General features: G+C 47.0%; 1 protein-coding gene across 1 annotated transcript in view; it reads left to right on the forward strand.

The window, feature by feature from the left end:
* TBCA (tubulin folding cofactor A) overlaps positions 1 to 16,574 on the forward strand; it is a 396,544-nt gene extending 379,970 nt beyond the window's left edge. Inside the window, exon 4 of the mRNA XM_085632266.1 lies at positions 16,275 to 16,574. Within this exon, the coding sequence (XP_085488392.1) occupies positions 16,275 to 16,355 (81 nt within the window). The 3' untranslated portion in view covers positions 16,356 to 16,574. The remainder of the gene's footprint in view (positions 1 to 16,274) is intronic.
* Positions 16,575 to 19,311: the final 2,737 nt, after the last annotated feature.

Consider the following 19,311-nt stretch of genomic DNA (forward strand, 5'->3'; position numbering starts at 1 on the left):
TTTTTTTCGTTAAGGTCTTGCGTTAGAGTATGCCCCCAATACAGTTTTGGAAAAGACTGTTTTGGTATATAAGGTTTCCTTTTTTCTCTCTCCTGCATAATACATAGGGCAAGAATACAGAACTGCAAAGAGTTTCCAACCACTGATAAACTGTAATCAAATGCTTTATACCTCCATTGCCACTTATGATCTGGAAGTGACCCTTATCGCCCCAGAAGTGTTATGCTTCTGGATCCCATACTGCGGTTTCGAATGTCGTCTATGCTTTACGCTCCTCCATAGTCTCCATGGTCATCCCAGTCTAAATGAAAATGTGGAATCAATTCTGTTACATCATTGCCCATCCATTAATGGAAGTGAGTGTGCATGGTTTTCCTTAAGATCTGCCTTGCTTGAATCCTGATGTGTTTTTATTTTAGGATACCTTCCTCTTTCTCGCCTGCATTTACGCTCATGAGCTGATCCTTGACAATAGTTTCAAGCTACCTTTGGTTGCCGAAACCTGGCCCTTAGTAGATGCTAACCAAGTTTTATGTGAAATAACAGCTTTAGGACACAGTACTTTTGTTAGAAATGAAACACATAAACAAGCAGGAGGGGTTCCCAACATTATTATGACAGATCAACTTTTCATACTCCGTATCAGAACGTGAATTATTACTCATCACATGTAACAGTCACCCAGCTGCTTGTACTCTTTCCTGCTAATTTACGTATCCCTGTCAGATTATAAAACATCATTTGCTCAAGCCTTTCTTAATACCATCATACTGGATTATCCTACTTTATGCTGTCTAGAAGACTTCTATATTTGGTTTGATGTGACTGACTTAACTCCAACCAGAGAACTGCTTGCCAGTTTAGAGGTGTTTCACCTGCAACAGTGTTCCTCAGGGCACATCTATAAAGTTGAGCATACGCTAAAACCTGTCACGGCAAGGTGCTCTGTATATCACTGATCAATAAAGCTAAATGTAATTTTGTAACCCATTTGAGATCATACTACAACCGTTGTTAGATCTTCAACAAAAATGGATCAACTAAACCCAGTAGTGCCTGGAAAGATATGCTACTTCTAAACTGGATAAAATATTGACCATCACTACATCCGATTGCATTACATATCTCAAATTAGTCATTTCTGTCATAGATGGCCGGCTCATTGCTGCCTTTGGTTCACTGATTTTTCTAAACATCTGCTGCCGCCAGATAACTGGAGGAACCTCCTGTTTGGCAGAAAGATTGGTATGGAAAAATACGTGACCTTCAGGTCCAGGTGGACCATCCAGTCTGCGCGCGTTTTACATCTTGAAGGTGATGGATCCCTTCCATTTTGAAGTTGTGGTACACCAGTCACTTGTTGAACTTGCATACGTTTATTACCGGTCTTTGCTTCGTCGGCCTTGTCTACAAGGAAAAGGTTGGCTACGAAGCCATGCAGTTGGGGGGTGGCAGGGCAAATAGCTCCTTTTTTGAGCAGGGAGGTAACCTCTGCATCCATTAAATCCACATCATGACGTAAGAACTGAAGTGGCCTGGGGTGTGTAGCCTGACGTGGGGATCCGTAGAGTTCTATACTGAACCCCTGAACCGTCTGCAGGACTCACGCATTGCTTGTGATTGGCATCCAAACTTGGAAAAAATCAAGCAGACGGCCCCGGACTTTTATGAGGGAAGAAGGGCAAACACTCACCGGAAGTGGAGGCAGCGTCAAATTCATTTTGTCATGTTCCTCTGAAGTGCCGGCCACGGGTTGGATAGAAGTTTCCAAAACAGGCTTGAGCTTGGTATTGGCCGTGCCTGGAGCATTGCCCTCTAGGAGGATACTGGGAAAAGGACTGGCCGGCCCAGTGGCCCCTGCCTCGTCCGGCCCCACGGAAAACCAGGGGGGAGAAACCCTCTTTATATAGGACTGAGCTTTGTCCAGTGATGTGAGCGTATTAACAATTTCCAAGCTCCTTTATAAAGGGCTCATCAAATAGCCCGCCTTGCACCACTGCTCCAAGTTTCGGGTCCACTTTTATCAGAAAGGAATGTTCCCACTCCGTGGAGAGCACACATTTAGCGTTGCCTATGAGAGCAATTGCGTTCTGTACCCACCACGAGAGGACCTCCAGGGAGATGAGAGATCGTGAAAATTTGGCATCCTCTGACATATCTAGGATCTTGGTCAATGGACCAACGCCCCCCAGGACCTATCCATGCCCTTTCTGGTATCTTTACTGGATTTGGCTTAGAAGGTAGCCATTCTGGGATCCGGTTCAGGGGTCAGGACTACCTTCCCATCCAACAATGGGCGAGGTCATTTGGCCTTGAGGCAATGACTGTCTTCTTTCCCCAACGGGGCTCTAATTATTCATGCCCCGTAATTCCTTGGAGTAGTGAGGCCAAAGGCGGGTGTGGGAGAGGGGTGTCTAGGCAGGGAAGGGCCTGCATCATCATTTGTGTCCCTGTGGGCATAGTCATCCCTGGGGTGCTTTGGGGATGCGGGTCTGTAGACACTTTGGCCGGATCTGGGGAGGGGGCTGAATTTGAGCCTGAAATGCCTGCCTGAGGTGTGCAAAGGTGTCAAGATCCACCCCGCCTCACTGGTACATTTGGCCTGGACTGGGTCAGTATCCGCAGGTTGGGATGGTGGGAGAGGATCAGGGGCAGTGTGGTCCTGCAGTTTAGACATTTTTGCACTCTCGCACGCAATTTGCTGCAACCAGCACTGCTCCATAGGTGTTGTGACTTCCTCCACCACTCGATATAATAATGCATTTACTGCATCATAATAATCTGTGTCCCACTGGAGGGCAGCCAAGAGGTACCCATCATACTGGACATTACTGCCCTCTTCTATGCCACTGGTCAGGGAAGCAAGCAATCCCAGGTAAAAGGGCGGTTGAAAGCTTAAGGAATTTGCTTATGTGCAGCTCTGCTGGAGAGTGCTTAAAATAAGGATCAGCGCAAAGCACTGTAGCTTTTCGTGCTGGGGGTCCAGCGAATCTATAATGGGCAAAGCCACAGGTCTACAGGAGTCTAAACCCTAGGGACACCACCACCATGGTATTAGACTTTTGAAGATTGATGAAAATAGCTTTCTGGGAGCATGTCCCCGCGAGGCTTGTGCAGTCTCAAATACTACTACAGACCTCTTAGGTTGGTGTATAAGAAACTCCAGTCACTACCGACACTTGAAATCAAAGGGCGTCACAATACCAAATTCAGGCTGTATGCCTGTACAGACCCCTATAGAAGGGGTGTCACTCTCCAGGGGCAGCAGAGTCTCAGGCAGGGGACGCAGGATTCTGGCTCCTGTCAGACAGGAGTTCCGAAATCGCGTGATACCAACCACCGAGAAATAGCTCCACAATCTTGGCAGAAAACACTCACACAATTTTAAATAGTTCACCACCACAGAGAATAACAGGAGCAAAAAACAATGCAACTTATTTGGCTCTGAGCAGCGAAGAAAGACGCACAAAGGACATAGACGAAGGACTATGAAATGGATTCTGCCTCAGGATTGGCCGGTTGTGAACTGTTGGACTGCATTTTCCATTGTTTGTTTTTACCAATTCCCGGAGCGTAAACCATACTTCTTGCTGCCGGTCCGGACATAGAATTCATATGCCACATGCCTAGATCTCACCAGCTTTATAAACTGCACTGGGACTCCATGTGGCTCATTCGTTCACTCCCAAGACCATTACTGGCCTAGGATCCCACTTACTACAAAATGATTCTAGATCTGCAAACACAGAAGCATCCTCACACCTAAATAAAAAATGCAAATTGCTGCCCTGAATTATCGGGCACTATGCATATGAGGACTGTTCTTCTCTGTGCAGCAACCTACATGTACCCATGACGACTAGGCTGAAGTGATTCCGGTTACACAGAGTAATGTCCCGCCCACGCCTGCCTTGCGCCAGGAACCCTGGCCTTTTTACGGTAGAACAGAACCAACCTTTGATTTATTCAAAGGAAGAGATTCTTGATCTACAGAAGCAGGGAATCCCTTGTTGTCACCATATGAACCTGGAGGCTTTAGCTAGTACTCGGTTATACGTCTGCTCTTCCTGCAATTTTTGCATGTCTCAGTCTGGCTTTAGCGATGCCTCCATGAAGAGTCATCTGTCCCCCCTCCCCCCTTCTTCATGATCACTCATTCCTGGGCTTTCTCATCAATGCTGCATCCCTTATTAAGAATGAAGTAGATTTTAGGGATTTTGTTTCTCTCCGCAAGCCGGATTGGGTGTTTATCACTGAGACGTGGGCTAGGGATTGCTCCGGTTCTGACCTGGTGGAGGCAATCCTTTCTGGATATGCCTTAGCTAGATTTGGCAGGGTAGGCAGAATGGGTGGGGGTTTGGGCATTCTGTATGATGTGTATACTTGTTGCACCGAGCCGCTCACCACGTCTCTTGATCCGTACCAGGCATTATATTTTTCGATGAAAATTCATCCGACTGAAAGTGTCACTGGTGTTGTGACCTACCGCCAACCTGGACCGAGAGCATCCTTTAGCCAGGATTTTAGTAATCTCATAGAACCTTACCTGGCAAGACCTAATCTTACCCTTTTGGGCGATTTTAGTTTTCACCTAGATAGGACGTTATGTAAGGATACCCAAACTTTCTTGGGAACTTTTGAACTACTGTGGTCTGCCACAATTGGTCAAATGCCCTACCCATATAGCGGGGCATATATTAGATGGCATTTTCTTTAATGGTTGCCGGATTACGGTAAGAGAACCTATACAACTCTGCTGGTCAGACCATTATGACATTCCTTTTAATATCTAGATCCTGGTATCTCATACAGTTCCAGTCAATAAAAAGATAATGGAGAAGAAGAGAAACTTCAGTCGTATTAGTAAAGAGGCTCTTCTTAACTTACTTAATAACCATCACGGCCCCTCTTATTCTGATGCTAATTTGTCTGCGACTGATTTTTCCAACTGGCTTTTAGCAGCCATGGACACCCTAGTTCCCCTTAAGGAGCATTATGCCGCTAGAAAAAGCCCTCTGCCCCCTGGTATTCTGACAGATTAAGATAATTAAGACAATCCTGCCGCCACCAGCAAAGGATCTGGCATTCAGACCTTAATCCTGCGAGAAGAGATTTACATAAACAACGATTGAGGGAATATAAAACTGCCATCAAGGAGGGAAAAGTATCATTTTAATCAAAGGTTACAGAATCCCTTAGATCTCCTAGGGAGCTCTTTAATGTAATTAATTCTCTTTCCTCCCCTTCAGTCTCTTTATTGACGGACACCTCCCAGGACCTCTGTGACAGAATGGCTAGTTTCTTCCGTTCAAATATCACGGAAATATATTCCTCCTTGGAAACTTTCAACGCTGGGATCCCCATATCAGTCTCTCCCAACTGTTAGGTAGAATTACATCTGGCTCCTCGCTGGAGTCCTGCCCACTGAAGATCATGAAATTAGGGAGGGAGGCTATTGTTCCCCACCTTACCTCAGTACTCAGTGTAGCTATCTCAGCTGGACTGTACTCTATCCCTTGGAAGACTGCGGTGGTTAATCCTCTTTTTTAAAAAACCTTCTCATGATTCGGCTGAACTAAAGAATTACCGCCCCATCTCCCTGTTACCAGTCCCAGTTAAAATTTTGGAGTAACATCTGAATTTACACCTTAGCTCCTATCTAGGGGAACACCAGCTGCTTGATGGTTTGCAGCACGGTTTTAGAAGTGATCACAGCACGGAGACGGTGCTAACCTCCGTGATCGACAACATTCGTGTTCAGGTTGACGCAGGTCATACCACGCTGTTGATTGTTCTTGACCTTACGGCAGCCTTTGATACTATATCCCCCATGAGACTGGTGGACCGGCTCAAGGAAATAGGGGTTGGGGGCATGGCCCTCAAGCTACTTCCCTCCTTCCTTGGGCATCGGGCACAAATAGTGAAAATGGGTCAATATCACTCGGCCCCTAACCATCTGTTTTGTGGAGTCCCTCAGAGCTCTTCATTGAGCTTGACCCTGTTCAATATTTATGTTGCCCCTCTGGCTAGGGTAGTTAGATCCTTTGGGTTGGAGGTGCTGTCCTAAGCTGACGACACCCAAATTATGGTGTCTATTACCAACAGCATTAAGGCATCTGCCACTAATTTCAAAAATTGTATGCAGGCAGTGTCCTCTTGGATGGTTGAGAACTATCTTAAACTTAACGGGGACAAAACAGAGGTTTTGATCTTTGGAAACCAACAGCATATCTGGTCCAATGACTCGTGGCCGGATACACTCTGCTCCTGCCCTTGCCCAGTATCCCAAGAAACAAATCTTGGTGTCATAGTGGACAACTCTCTCTCTCTGGGCCCTTAGATTGACAGAATGGTTTCCACTTACTTTGGGACTATCGGGATTCTTAGGAAAATTTCTCAATTCCTCTCTTTCGCCTCTCAAAAGCAGGCAGTCATCGCCTTAGTATTGTCCAGATTGGACCACTGCAATGCCCTCTATTTGGGTATTAACAAAGGTCTTTTTGTTGTCTGCAGCTGGTGCAGAACGCAGCAGCCAGGCTGGTGATGGATCTTCCCAAATACCACTCGGTCTCGGCTTCTGTCAGCAAGCTGCATTGGCTCCCTCTAAAGCAGAGAATTCTGTTTAAGGCTCTCTGTCTTACTCACAAGGCTTTCTACAACATAGGTTCGGAAGGTATTCAAGGGCTCTTTCAACGGTATGTTCCAACTAAAAAGCTAAGATCAACCAGTAAAAATGTTTTTGTAGTCCCCAGGTTCAAGAGAGCCAGATTGGGGGGCATAGCCTTCTCCGTTGCCACCCTCACCTCTGCAATGTCTGGACAAGTGTCTCACTCTCTTTTCCACAAGGCCCTGAAGACCTGTCTCTTTACCTGTCCATCAGTATGAGCCCCGCATGTATTTCTGTCTGATGGCCCTTTCTGCAGCGCCTTGATGCCTTTGGGCTAAGTTTGCGCTTCAGAAGACTAATATTCATTCATTCATTCAAAGTAGTTTGATTGGGAATACGTTAATGAATATACAAGTTGATAAGTTAGGACTCTTTCTTCTCCCTAAAAACAGACTTTAGAGTTGTGAAAAGCTGTTTAATAAATACAGTAATTTTGTGGTTTCCTTTGCCTCTTTATTTGCATGCAACTGTCAAACAATCGTCAGAGCTTGTAAATGATATTGTGGCAATATTTACCCAATGGTTGAATAGCAACTTACCCCCAGTAAGATTTTTTGGGAGGTTTTAATGAGAATTGTTATCCCGAGATGATGTTGTCCTTGGTGATATTTTATTGGTATGCGGTCTCATATAACACATGTTAAAATGTAATTTTCTTTTCCTGGTACCTTATGGTTCCCAACTGTACTTAAATAGTATTGTGTTCACCATACCTCAGTACATATTTATAGAAACCTAACCTTGTAAAAATATACTTGCTGTATAAAATAAAATAGAGGAATGGAGCTGTACCAACATTTTTATGAAGGCCTTGAACTTGACATTCTTTTTTTTTTTTTTTAAATATCTTTGTTGAATTTTAGTCATACAAACATGAAACAATACATTGGCCTTGTTTGCAACAAAATAAAAAAAACACTTTCCTTTGTAAGCTTGTAAAGGTATACAATACATTAGGAAACTGTGAAGCAAATACTATTATACCACGTGTTAAAGTAAAACAAAAATCTGTATCATGCTCCTGCATTTACTTCTTGTTGCCCTTAGTCGCCAACATTGTTTTCACATTATATTCATACGACTAACAGTTGATACCGCTTATCTCTTATGTTCGACTAGACGATAATGCGACTCCTCAGGTGTTATGAATCTATCCTGTAAGAGTGTTTGCGTGACAGTGTATTATTGTCAATTTTCAATTCAATAAATATACATTTTTATAAAAAGCATAACCTAATAACTACTAAAAAATAATAAATGCCTAAGAAAACAACACCCCCCAAAAAAGAACAATTTACTAATGAAAAGAGGGTGGGGAGACTGCCATCTAAGAGATACTGCGGTTGGGTTGCAGTGTGCATATAACTGAGTGCGTTCAGCGCAATAGTTTGCTGAGTATTCCGTCTAAAAGGTGAATGCCAAATTATCACAGTAGGTGTACCTGAATGTTTTGCGAGCTAACTGTGGCGGAATCGTGCTAGAGTAAGTATATTGGGCTAGGTTGACAGATGTCATTCTTGATCGGCTATCGGGTGGCAGCTGCTTTGTCGCCACTGGTCGCTTGTGGGTACATAGCTACTTCTTCACCATCTGGCTGGACGAGGGTGTGTAGGATTGCATCCCAGGACTGTGCAATAGGATATTTACGCAGTCCTGCAGTTTCTTCTCTATGTAACGTGGTGCTTTCAGCCTGCGCCCACACAGCTAGGGATTTCTCCCAGCTAGTTATTGCTGGAGGATCTTTATGCTTCCATCTTTTGGTGATGATGCGTTTTGCTGCTATTAGGCCCAAGTCTTTAAATCTAGTGACAACCTTGTTTCGTTTAGTTTGTGCATAGAGTCCTAGTAGACAGGCCTCCCATGTGCACGCCAGTGAAGACTCAGTGCATCTCTCATGCGCCTCCACGACCGCACACCAGTATGCTTGGAGCCGGACGCAGGACCATAACATATGTAAAAGACCGGCGTCTGCAAGCTGGCATCTTGGGCAGGCAGAGGTGGTAACATTAAAATACTGATTTATTTTGTCTGGGGAAAGGTATGCTCTGTGTATTATGTATGTTTGAATTAATTTAAATTTAGAGCTTCGGGGTATGTAAGTGGAGCCTGCCGGAATCGTGTCCCATTCCTTCTCCGTCCACGGCTGTCCCCTATCCTTTGCCCATCACGCATGGAGCTTTGATGTTGACTTCAGTGTATGTGAGAGTAGGGCCTCTGCTAACCAATGCACTATATGGGAACCCACTCCCATAACAGGTAGGTATTGTAGGAGCAAATGTGTGGGTAGTTCCACTGTGATGTCTCCCCACGCAGCCGTTAAAGATCTAACTATTGCATTGTATAGAAGAAATTGCCCCAAAAGGACACCGTTGTTGTTCCCTAGATTTTCGAGTGTAAGTAGTGTGTCCTCTGCCCATAGGTCCCCCAGTGTGTCCAACCCTGCCTCATGCCAGCATAGTAAGGCCGAATCTGGCACTCTGCCCTGACCTCTGGGCGTCCCCATCAATGGTAGTGATGGAGCATAGGGAGTCGTATCTCGAGTAAGGTATAAACTTCTGCGATAACATCTATGCACAAGTTCAGTGTATTTTTGGGGAGGGCAGGGGAGTGCTGCCGCGGGGTGAAACAAATGGCAGACCCGGGACTGAGACCATTGAGGAAGTGTTGTTGCAGTATCTTCTAGATTTTTACCGCTTAGCCATTTTGTCACCCACTGCAATTGGGATGCTAGAAAATATAATTCCATATTTGAAACTGCCAGTCCGCCTTTGCTGGCAGGGGCGTATAGCTTCCGAAGCGCAACTCTGGGCCTCCCTTTATTCCAAATCAAATCCCGCATCTGGCTTTCTAAATTCCGAAGTATCTGCACTGGGACATATGTTGGAAGGTTAGAGAAATAATATAGCAGTCTCTGCAGGATTATCATTTTCGTTAATGCAACTCGGCCCATTACGTTTAGCGGCAAAGTCTAACAAAATTGCATCTGTGCTTTGACTGCAGAGATGGCTCTTATAAGATTTCCCTCTAGTATATTGGCTGGGGATCTGTATATGTATATGCCTAGGTATCTAAACGTGGTTGTGTACCAGGGCAGATTGGTCGTATTGATAGATATGATAGTCGTATCCAATTTTTCGTAGAATGCATATACTCCTGATTTTAGTCCAGTCCACTCATAGCCCAGACATATTCTCAAATTGCTGAAAGATGGCTGCTCTGGCGGGGGGGAAACATCATATAAGTCTCGCACATACAATAATTGGTCATCCGCCTATAAAGAGACTGTGTGTAACCCGTCTCCTAATGGTATTCCCCAATGTATGCCGCTTTCTCGGAGTAACACTGCTAGGGGCTCCATTGCAAGGGAAAAGAGCAGCGGTGACAGAGGGCCATCCCTGCCTTGTCCCGCGCCTGACCTGTATTATATCAGAGGTAAGCTTCCCTGTGCGGACTCGAACGGCGGGGCGCTGGTAAAGCAACTGGATCATCCGCATATATTGATCTCCCAAGTCCTACTTGCATAAGACCGCTGCGAGGTAGGGCCACTCTAGAGAGTCAAAGGCCTTTTCCAAATCAAGCACCAGGCAACCAGAGCGAGGCCACCTGTCCAAGGCATATTTCTGAATTCTAAAAAGTCGACGGATATTAAGGGATGTGTTCCTAGTGGGAACACAGCCATTCTGGTCAGGATGCATCATTGTTCTCACCAAGGGGACCAGGCGCTTAGCCAGAAAGGATGCAAATATTTTGTAATTAGTGTTTAATAAAGCTAGTGGACGATACGAGCTGAGGGATTCTGGGTCTCTACCAGGTTTAAGAAGTGATACCAATGTTGCTTCATTTTGCGTGGCTGCTAAGGCTGAGTCTTCAATGGCAGCTTCAAATGTTTTTATTAATTGCGGTACTAGGACTAATGAGTTAGCCTTATAAAATTCGGCCGGCAGGCCATCTGGGCCTGGTGATTTACCGTTAGATAGAGAGAAAATGCTGTCCCTGACTTCCTCTGGTGATGTAGGGTCATCGAGTTCTGCTGTTTGCTCTGGTATTAGCTGTGGCAACGTTAGGTCAGTGATGTAGGACTGAATTTTTTCAGATGTAGTTTGGAGCTGAGATTTATATAGTTGGGCGTAGTGGGTCGTAAATGCAGCATGTATTTCTCTCGGCGTGTAGACTATATTGCCCTGGGATGTGCATATGGATGTTATTGGCGAAGTCATTATGTCTTGGCGAATCAACCAGGACAGCAATCTGCCAGCTTTGTCCCCTGTTCGGTGTGTTTGTGCTGAGTGTGCTGCATAATTTAAGCATCGTAGCCATTCTATTAATCTAGTGTGTTCCTCTCGCTTCTGTGTTAAGAGCTCCGTGCAGCCTTCCACTGCTTGACGCTCGCCTAGCTCCAGCCCCTTCTCTAAGGCTATGAGTTCTGTCTCTAATTGCGTACGCATCCCAGCTTGTGTACCTATACAATGCCTCCGTATAACCACCTTAAAAGCATCCCATTCTAACTGCGGCGTAGAGGCCATGTCTGCGTTCTCATCGAAGTACTGCGGAATGGTAGTGGCTAATAAATTACGGAACGGTACGTCAAGTAAGATGTCCGGTTGTAGCCGCCAGAGGGGGATTGGTGGCCTTACACGTTCCCATGCTAGCTCCAACACATGAGGGTTGTGGTCTGAATGCGTACGCCCCATATAGTAAGCAGTGGATACGCTCAAGAGTAGGTCTTCAGTCAGCAGAAACCGGTGCAAGGCGCACTTACAGGTCATGTGCTCCTGAATAATAGGAATATTGCTTGTCAAAAGGATGTCTTTGGCACCATACATCAGTTAAGTGCCATTGTGCCGTCCAATTGGACAGAGCCTTCATGGCAATATGTGTACTTGTCCCTGTGAGAGGAGGGAACGAGCGATCCAGTGAGACATCTAGAACACTATTATAGTCACCTCCCAGTATCATTGGGACATCATGCCAGGGCGCTAAAACACTTGTAAGATCCTCAAAGAAAGCCCCCTGATCTGAATTGGGCGCGTAGAGCGAGGCAATAACTATCTGTCTACCATCCAATATACCGCTGACTATAATGTACCTACCCTCCGCATCTATTAATGAATCTGTTACCTTAAAAGGGACTCCTGGCCTGACCCATATTAGGACCCCCGGGCAAACGCCGAGTAGCCAGTGGCATAGATTTGTCCCTTCCAGCGACGTTGTAGATGCGCTATCTCTGCTTTAGGGAGATGGGTCTCCGGCAGGAGAGCTATTTGTATCCTGTGACGTTTAAGATAAGAGTAAATGAGATATCTACGTGATGGGGTATGTATTCCTCTCACGTTCCAAGTACCAATCTTAATCGAAACCATAATGTTTGGTCAGTGCAATCATCTATGCAACAAGCAATCTGATGATGAATACATAATGAGCAGTAATGATGCACCCATATTAGCAATTGCAATGACGTTTTGGCTGTCTTCTCAGACGACATGTTCCCACCCACAATGAATAACATGAACGAAAACAAAATGATACTTAATACCATGAAGTCGAGCATGAAACTAGCAGTCGTCCAAACCATGCCTAGAGGCAACATCTAAATGATGACTACGGAGGGTGTGCTGCGCACAGCACTATGCGTGTATAAAATTTCCAAACTATGTCTTCGAGCCCCCCATGCTACCAGCTAGTACTATGCTGGCCAGAGCTGCACCCGCCCTCAATGTGACAGTCATCTGGAGGTAAAGAGTGACAAGAGAATGAAGGTGCAGTCAACAGGGGCGGAAGTTCCTAGATCTTCCCCCCCGTTTGTGTGGGCGGGCTGAAAGATAGCTGAGTGTACCCCCAACTCCCTGTCCGCTTCCCAGTCCAACCCTGGACATTGCAAACACTACATCTTGGTCAGTTTCGTCTATTTGCTGACCGTCCAAACAGTTCAAGTGCAAACATGTTATACTTACGTGCTTCTCAATGAGTCTGCGGCCGCATCTCTATAGTGTATCTGCATTTTGTCCATTTAAACTATATCATCTGACGTTTGCGGGGTGACGTTGGGCAGTTTGCAAGAGTCCTGTGAGTTCTGAAGGTCATCCGATAACTCATCATCGCTAGCCTGGTCCTGCTGGCTGGAAATAGATGCAGTGTCTTCAATCTGAAGTCTACTGATATCCACTGCGGCTTGGAGGGCTACTCGCTGTTCGTTGATTACCTGGTCTGGAACTAGTCCAATGGATTGAGGAAGCCGCGATTGCTTCCGTCTACGGTCCGTTCGGCGGCGGTGTGATGAGGCATTAGGTACTGATTTGCTCACGCCAGTAGCTGCATTCTCAGGTCCCGGCGGAGCATATGTATCCATCCATTCTTCTGCTTCCTCAGAAGTGCTGAAGAAATGCGCCTTCCGGTTTGCAGCTACCCTTAGGCGCGCTGGGAACAACAGTGAGTATTTGAGGTCGTGCTGTCGCAAGTGTTTCTTCACTGCCATGAATGAGTGCCTTTGTTTCTGTACTTGTAGGGTATAATCAGGGAAGAACATTATCTTGTTGTTGTTTATTTGAATATCCTGCATATTTCTAGTTTCCTGCAATATCGCGTCGCGATCTCTATAGTTGAGCAGGCGTATTAGGAACGGTCTGGGGTTAGAGCCCGACGGTGTGGGCCGTGCAGGCACCCTATGAGCACGCTCAATAACAAAGTGGGGCGAAAGGGCTCCCTCTGGCAACAGGGTTCGTAGCCAGGACTCAGCATATTCCATTGGGTGTTTTCCTTCCTTTCCCTCCGGCAAACCCACCATGCGGACGTTGTTACGCCTGGCTCGACCTTCAGCATCCTCAGCCCTGTCTTCCAAAAACTCCACCCTGTTCAGTAGATTTTGTATATGCTTGTTCGTGGCTGTTACTTTCGGTGCAATATGTGCAACTGTATTTTCAACTGTGGTAGTGCGGTCCGCCAGCTTTCGGTGATCTGCTCGGAGATGCGCAAGATCGATCGCCACTTTATCTATCTTACTTTCCAGTGAAGCCCGCGTTTGATTAAGTGCCTCCGCTGCTGCAAGCAGTGCCGTGCGACATTGACTTGAGGCACATGTGGTCTAGCCTCGGCGTGTAAATCAGGCTTCGCGTATGGACTATTCAGATTGCAGGCGCAATATGTTCGTAACACCACAATATGAGGCAAGTAGGGTTTGTCTTGTTGCACACCTCCCTGCCGCAGTCCGTTAGCCTGACGCTCCCAGGAGGGCTTCTAATAACTGCTTTAATGCCCAGACGCTGATTAACGTGCCAGTTCTGCAATTATGTCTCCAAATTTTCAGGCAGCCTGTCCGTCCTGCAATGCAGCGCTGCCACTTGGCTGCTGGTGCCATTTAGGTCTCCGCTTACTCACGCGTCAGCCTACCACCGCTCCATCCGATCTCAACACCTCTTAGTCTTTACGATTTACATCTCTGGACCTTGATGGTAAGGCCCACTCCTGTGTCTGCTCCTTAGTTTATTCTAAGCCAGGGACGACCCTGCTAGATATGTCAGAATTCGTATTTCTGTGGCACAAAGAGAGTTGTTCTACATCAGGTGCACAAGGGAGCTACAGGGTCGTTTCAGTGCCGGATCTTCTCCTGATCAACGCACCTCTACTTCGCTGGGCGGCCTCCTCGCGTGAGCTTGCGGAAGACTAGCTCCGAGTGACACCGAAAGTAGGGCACAGATCTATTGTCGAAGCCAAAAGCGCCCCAGCCAGGATCAGCACCCAATTGACTGTATTGCGTGTCCTCCGTTTTTTGAAAAAGGGGGCTTATGAGGGGTGATCACGGGTCTGCCGCTAAGAGGCCGCCGGCGCGACAGAGTGCAGGGAATTCACCACAGGGCAAAGGCTAAGCCAAGGCACAAGCAGTCCTGCTCAGCCGGGGGCCAATGTCAAAGCACCCCTGTACACACCTTACAGCCCATAGGGCTCCTCTCAATCAGCTTCGCAACCGGGGTGCCTCGGTGACCGCACTTGGAATTCCGTCGCCTCCGCCTGCAGGAAGCAATCTGGTGCCCACACTCCGTGGCTCAGCAGCCAAAGCAAGTGACATTCAGGCACCTCCTTCTGTTGGGGCACCGCTACCGGTCCTGCACCTCCACGCCCGAAAACTAGCAGGCTGGTTCTCAAAGGTATAGTCGCTCAGGGAGGCAAATCCATTTTCGCTAGTCTCCACCTGATCTGCGACATTCCGGTTGGTGCTATGCTCACGCCGCCATCTTCTGCGGCCCTGTGGGCGGGGCCAATCCCCGGGCCAAAGTTGTAGAGCTCGCCGGCCCAGTGGAAGTCAGTTTGGCGGCCCGCTGATGCGAATGTCCTGGTGCGGAACCAGTGGCTCGTTTACCTCCAAACTGGCGTCGGGGCTTCAGGGCCCTAGCAGGTGCAGTTAGAGCAAGCCACAGCTCCAGCAGCGCTGTAATGACTGAGAAATTGCACTGGGATGGGGAGCCCCGGACAGAGCTCTACTTGGGCACACCTGCTCCCATTGCTGGCTTGGCCTTGAACTTTACCTTCTCTTGATGGTTTTAGTAGCAAGTGTGATGACATACGGTGCTAAACTGAAAGCGCAATCTCTTGCAAACTGCTGAAACAGAATCTCTTGGCAGAAAGTGCTGTACATAGCTTGAGCACGGAATAAGGAATGCAATGCTGTGCCAATATTCTGAAAGGACAGTACTCAAATAAGAACATCAGCAGCCATGTATATTGCCTCAGAACAGTGTTCAGACAATACTAGCCTAGATCCAAATTATTTGTAGACCTTGAAAAAGGTTTTGCTTTAAGAGTTACAGTGATCCTTGGAAAAGTTGAACGGCTGATCTGTGCACATTAGATTAATCACAAGGCATTGTTTTGTAGTCTCAGATCGCTTTATGATAGACATCAATGGGTAATTTATAAAATTATTTCTTTATACTGCTGACCCAGTGGCATAGGGTTGCTTTTGCCCTTGTGAAAAAGTAAGATCTGGCCATACCCCCATGTCCCCTTTGTCAGAGTATCCTGAGCCAGTTGGAAGTAAGAACTGCTAATCCACCTTGAGGTAGAAGCTCTTGAGCTTCTATCTCTTTCACATTACAATACACTAGGGTGTATCACAGGTTAGAAACCTGCCTCCCATTGAGTTGGGATGGTACCACTATATTTGCACCAGTAATCCTAATTTTAAAGAAGACTCAAAATAACCCAACCAGTTTGTTAACAGAATACAAAAAGCAAAGGGTGAAATATGTGTCACAGATCAAGTCCAGGTTGTAGTTCCACATATTGACAAAGCCCAACAGCTGATACTTTGGCGTTCATCTGGGTGACATCCATTGTATCCTCTTTGTACGTATGTAGCCTCTCATGATTGTCTTTATTAAATTCATTAGGACTTGGTTCCTGTGTTGACAATACTGACGAGATGAGACAGTCTTCTTGCATTTCTTACCCACTGTGATTTCTCTGTTTCCTCTGACAAGGGGTCAAAGATTATGAGTTTATAATGAGTGCCTTATTTGGCTTACACTCACTATATGAATGATTATAAGTCTTATCAAAGTGAATCATTTGTTCTTTATGGAATTAATATTGACGTTTTATATTTTCCTCATTTCAGGAGAGTGAGAAGGAGTTGGATGAAGCAGAGGAATACAAAGATGCACTTGTGGTCTTGGAGGCAGTGAAGTTAGAAGCATAATATTTACCAGTATGCGATGTTTTTGTACATCAACATAGTGATCATTCCACTTTGTTTTAAGAAACTCTGAGCACTGCTGAAGTATGTTGCCTTGCATTTGAATGTCCTTACTCAATGAAATTCCACTTCTGCTGTGTTAAAAATAGTTGAATTCCAGCCAGTATGATTGTGTGAATCACTATACATTGAAAACCTAATAAATGTTTTGTCTGATACACATGTAAGGCTCTGTCTATTACTTTCTCTGCTAAATGTTTAAATGTTCCTCAGTTGGTGTCTATCCTCCTGAAACTATTGGTCACAATTATCGAAAATGAACAGCGTGCTAACGTTAACAGGTCTACTTACAAAATCAAAAAAGTGGCACACATCACCCACCTTTTGTATTTTATGCAAAAGTAAGAGGTTGCCTCTGATATTTCATTATACACCAAATTTAATGGTCTGTTCAGTTCTTTTTCCAAGTTGTGAGTAATGGAAGGCTGCTCAAGATCACTGTGAATTTAGCGGGAGTAATTTTGTAGTAAATATTTTTAATATAGCATTCTTATTGAAACTAGAACCCAGATAGTAATACATGGAACTGCATGATACTTAAACAAGAAAGATGCATTATCCTTACGACTAACGGCTTCAAAGACAGTAGTATTTTCTTATGCAGTCCTGCTATAAATAAGGTGATGGAATATTCTCAAAACGTGGCATGGCAAAACTTTGTTGACTGAGTTAGTAGATTGGGAAGTTTCGTACAAATCCATCCATTGAATTAAAAGTTATAAGCAAATCAAAAAACATAATTACACAGTGGTAGCTTGGCATAATATGTTTTTCTTTACCCTTTCATCTGGTCTGTGCTTAGGTTTGCACATGCCCTATTCACAAAGCAGCGTTGAGGTGTGCCCCCCCCCCCAAACTGGATTTGGATAAGCAACACCCTACTGGCTTTCCTTAGATAAATTTAAAGTGTTTTGCGTGTGTGCAGTGTTCACTCGTTACTTTCATTGTGTGGTGTGTGGTACACCTTTGAGTAAGGTCCCCAGGGTTGGATGACCGCACCACCTACTGTTCACTACAGATGTATGCCTTTAATTGTAAACTGTCTGTCTGTTTTTCGTCAGCAGTACCTCTGCGCATCCGAAGGTGGCGTCGGTCGGCTCCGCGTCAGTCGTTGGCATCGTGGTCACCGGGATGATGTCGCAGTAGCTACTTAGACGTGCCCTGACGTCAGTTCTTTATTTCTCCGTGCCAGCCAGCGCAGATCCGGAGAGAGCGGTACCTCCAGTCATTTTTTGGCTGAACCATTTGAGCGACTTTTGTCGACGTCTTTTTGAGTCCTACGACTCCTGGTGCACGTAGAAATGCCCAGCTTCAAGGCTTGCGGTTCCTGTACCTGACTGATGTCGTGACGGATCCGCACCACCTGTGCCTCATGCCTGGAACGCGACCACGAACCCAAGTCGTGGTCCGACTGCTGGTCCATGGTTCCAAAGTCTTTGCGGGAGCGGTCCAGAAAGCTTCTTGAGCACCGGCAGTCGGCTCCGTGCCGTTCAGGGTCCCAGTCGCGAGGGAGGTCGAGGGACTGGTCACGGAGCCATCACCACTCGTCATCGAAGTCTTCGCACTCTGGGTCAGGTAAGTCGAGGCACAAGAAAAAGTCTAAGAACCATCGCTGCTCTTCGACTTCTCCCCGTTGGTCGGCTGATGTGACAAGGGATGCGGGCGGAGCCCCTCCTGCGGCTCCGCGTGCAGAGCCTGAAGGGCCGACTCAGAGTTCCCCCCCCCCCTTTTTCCGGGACCCGAAGCGACCCCTGCCCAGCTTTGTCAGTTTTACAAGGCGATGCATGCCATCTTTGGACAGCCCGACTCCGTTGGCACGCCTTCAGGCCCCGCAGACTCGGTTGGTGGTCCTAGTCGGTCTCCGCCAGCGGCTCAGGCCTCGGTGCCGCAGGCCCCCCATGGATCCAGGCCTGGATCCAGATCAGCGCCAGTTGACCTCATTACACCTCCAGCCGTGCTGATTCCCACCGCACCACACCCACACTCAACGCCGGTCGTACCCCCGGCCGGTGTCAACCCCGGCCTCCATCCTGATGTGGACCCAGAGCCGGACCGGCATCGCCCGACGCCAGATCCGACATTGAGTGGGGTTTTTGTGCCCCTATTCACACCTGGGGTCCCTTTCAGGACTGATTGGCACCCAGATGACGAGAAGGAGGAGGAATGGGAGGAGTCAGGTGACCCTCTGACCGACCAATTGGAGTATGACCAGGACCGGAGAGAGGACTGGAGAGAGGACCTGGGGGATGCCACTGGTCTTGATATCTCCCTTGACCTTGGCATGTTGTCTCCTCCTACCGTGGCTACGGAGAAGGGAGCTTCTTGTGCAATGGTGTTGCGTAGGGCTGCCGAGGCTCTCCACCTCGAGCTCCCTACAGTGGCGGTCAGGACTAACCTCCTGACAGAGGTGCTTCAACCGCAAGCGAGCTCTTAGGATCCCCTGCTGCCATTTAATGAAGCCCTAACCAATGTCCTTTTGGGCACCTGGTCCAGGCCCAACACGGGAACTCCTGTGGATAAGATGATTGACCAACGCCACCGCCCGGCCCCGGGTGAGCCCACTTTCCTCTCCCAACACCCCACCCCTGAGAGCTTGGTGGTCCAAGCCTCTACTTCAATCAATCAATCAATCAATCATAGCATTTGTATAGCGCGCTGCTCACCCGGAGGGTCTCAAGGCGCTGGGGGAGAGGGGTCCGCTACTGCTCGATTAGCCAGGTCTTGAGTTGCTTCCTGAAGGAGAGATGGTCCTGGGTCAGCCGAAGGTGGATGGGGAGGGAGTTCCACGTCTTGGCTGCCAGGTAGGACAAGGATCTTCCTCCGGCGGTGGCTCTGCGGATGCGTATTACGGTGGCGAGGGCGAGGCTGGTTGATCGCAGCTGGCGGGTGGGTGTGTAGA

This window comes from Triturus cristatus, chromosome 2_1 (genome assembly GCF_964204655.1).
Source record: "Triturus cristatus chromosome 2_1, aTriCri1.1, whole genome shotgun sequence".
NCBI classification, from domain to species: domain Eukaryota; kingdom Metazoa; phylum Chordata; class Amphibia; order Caudata; family Salamandridae; genus Triturus; species Triturus cristatus.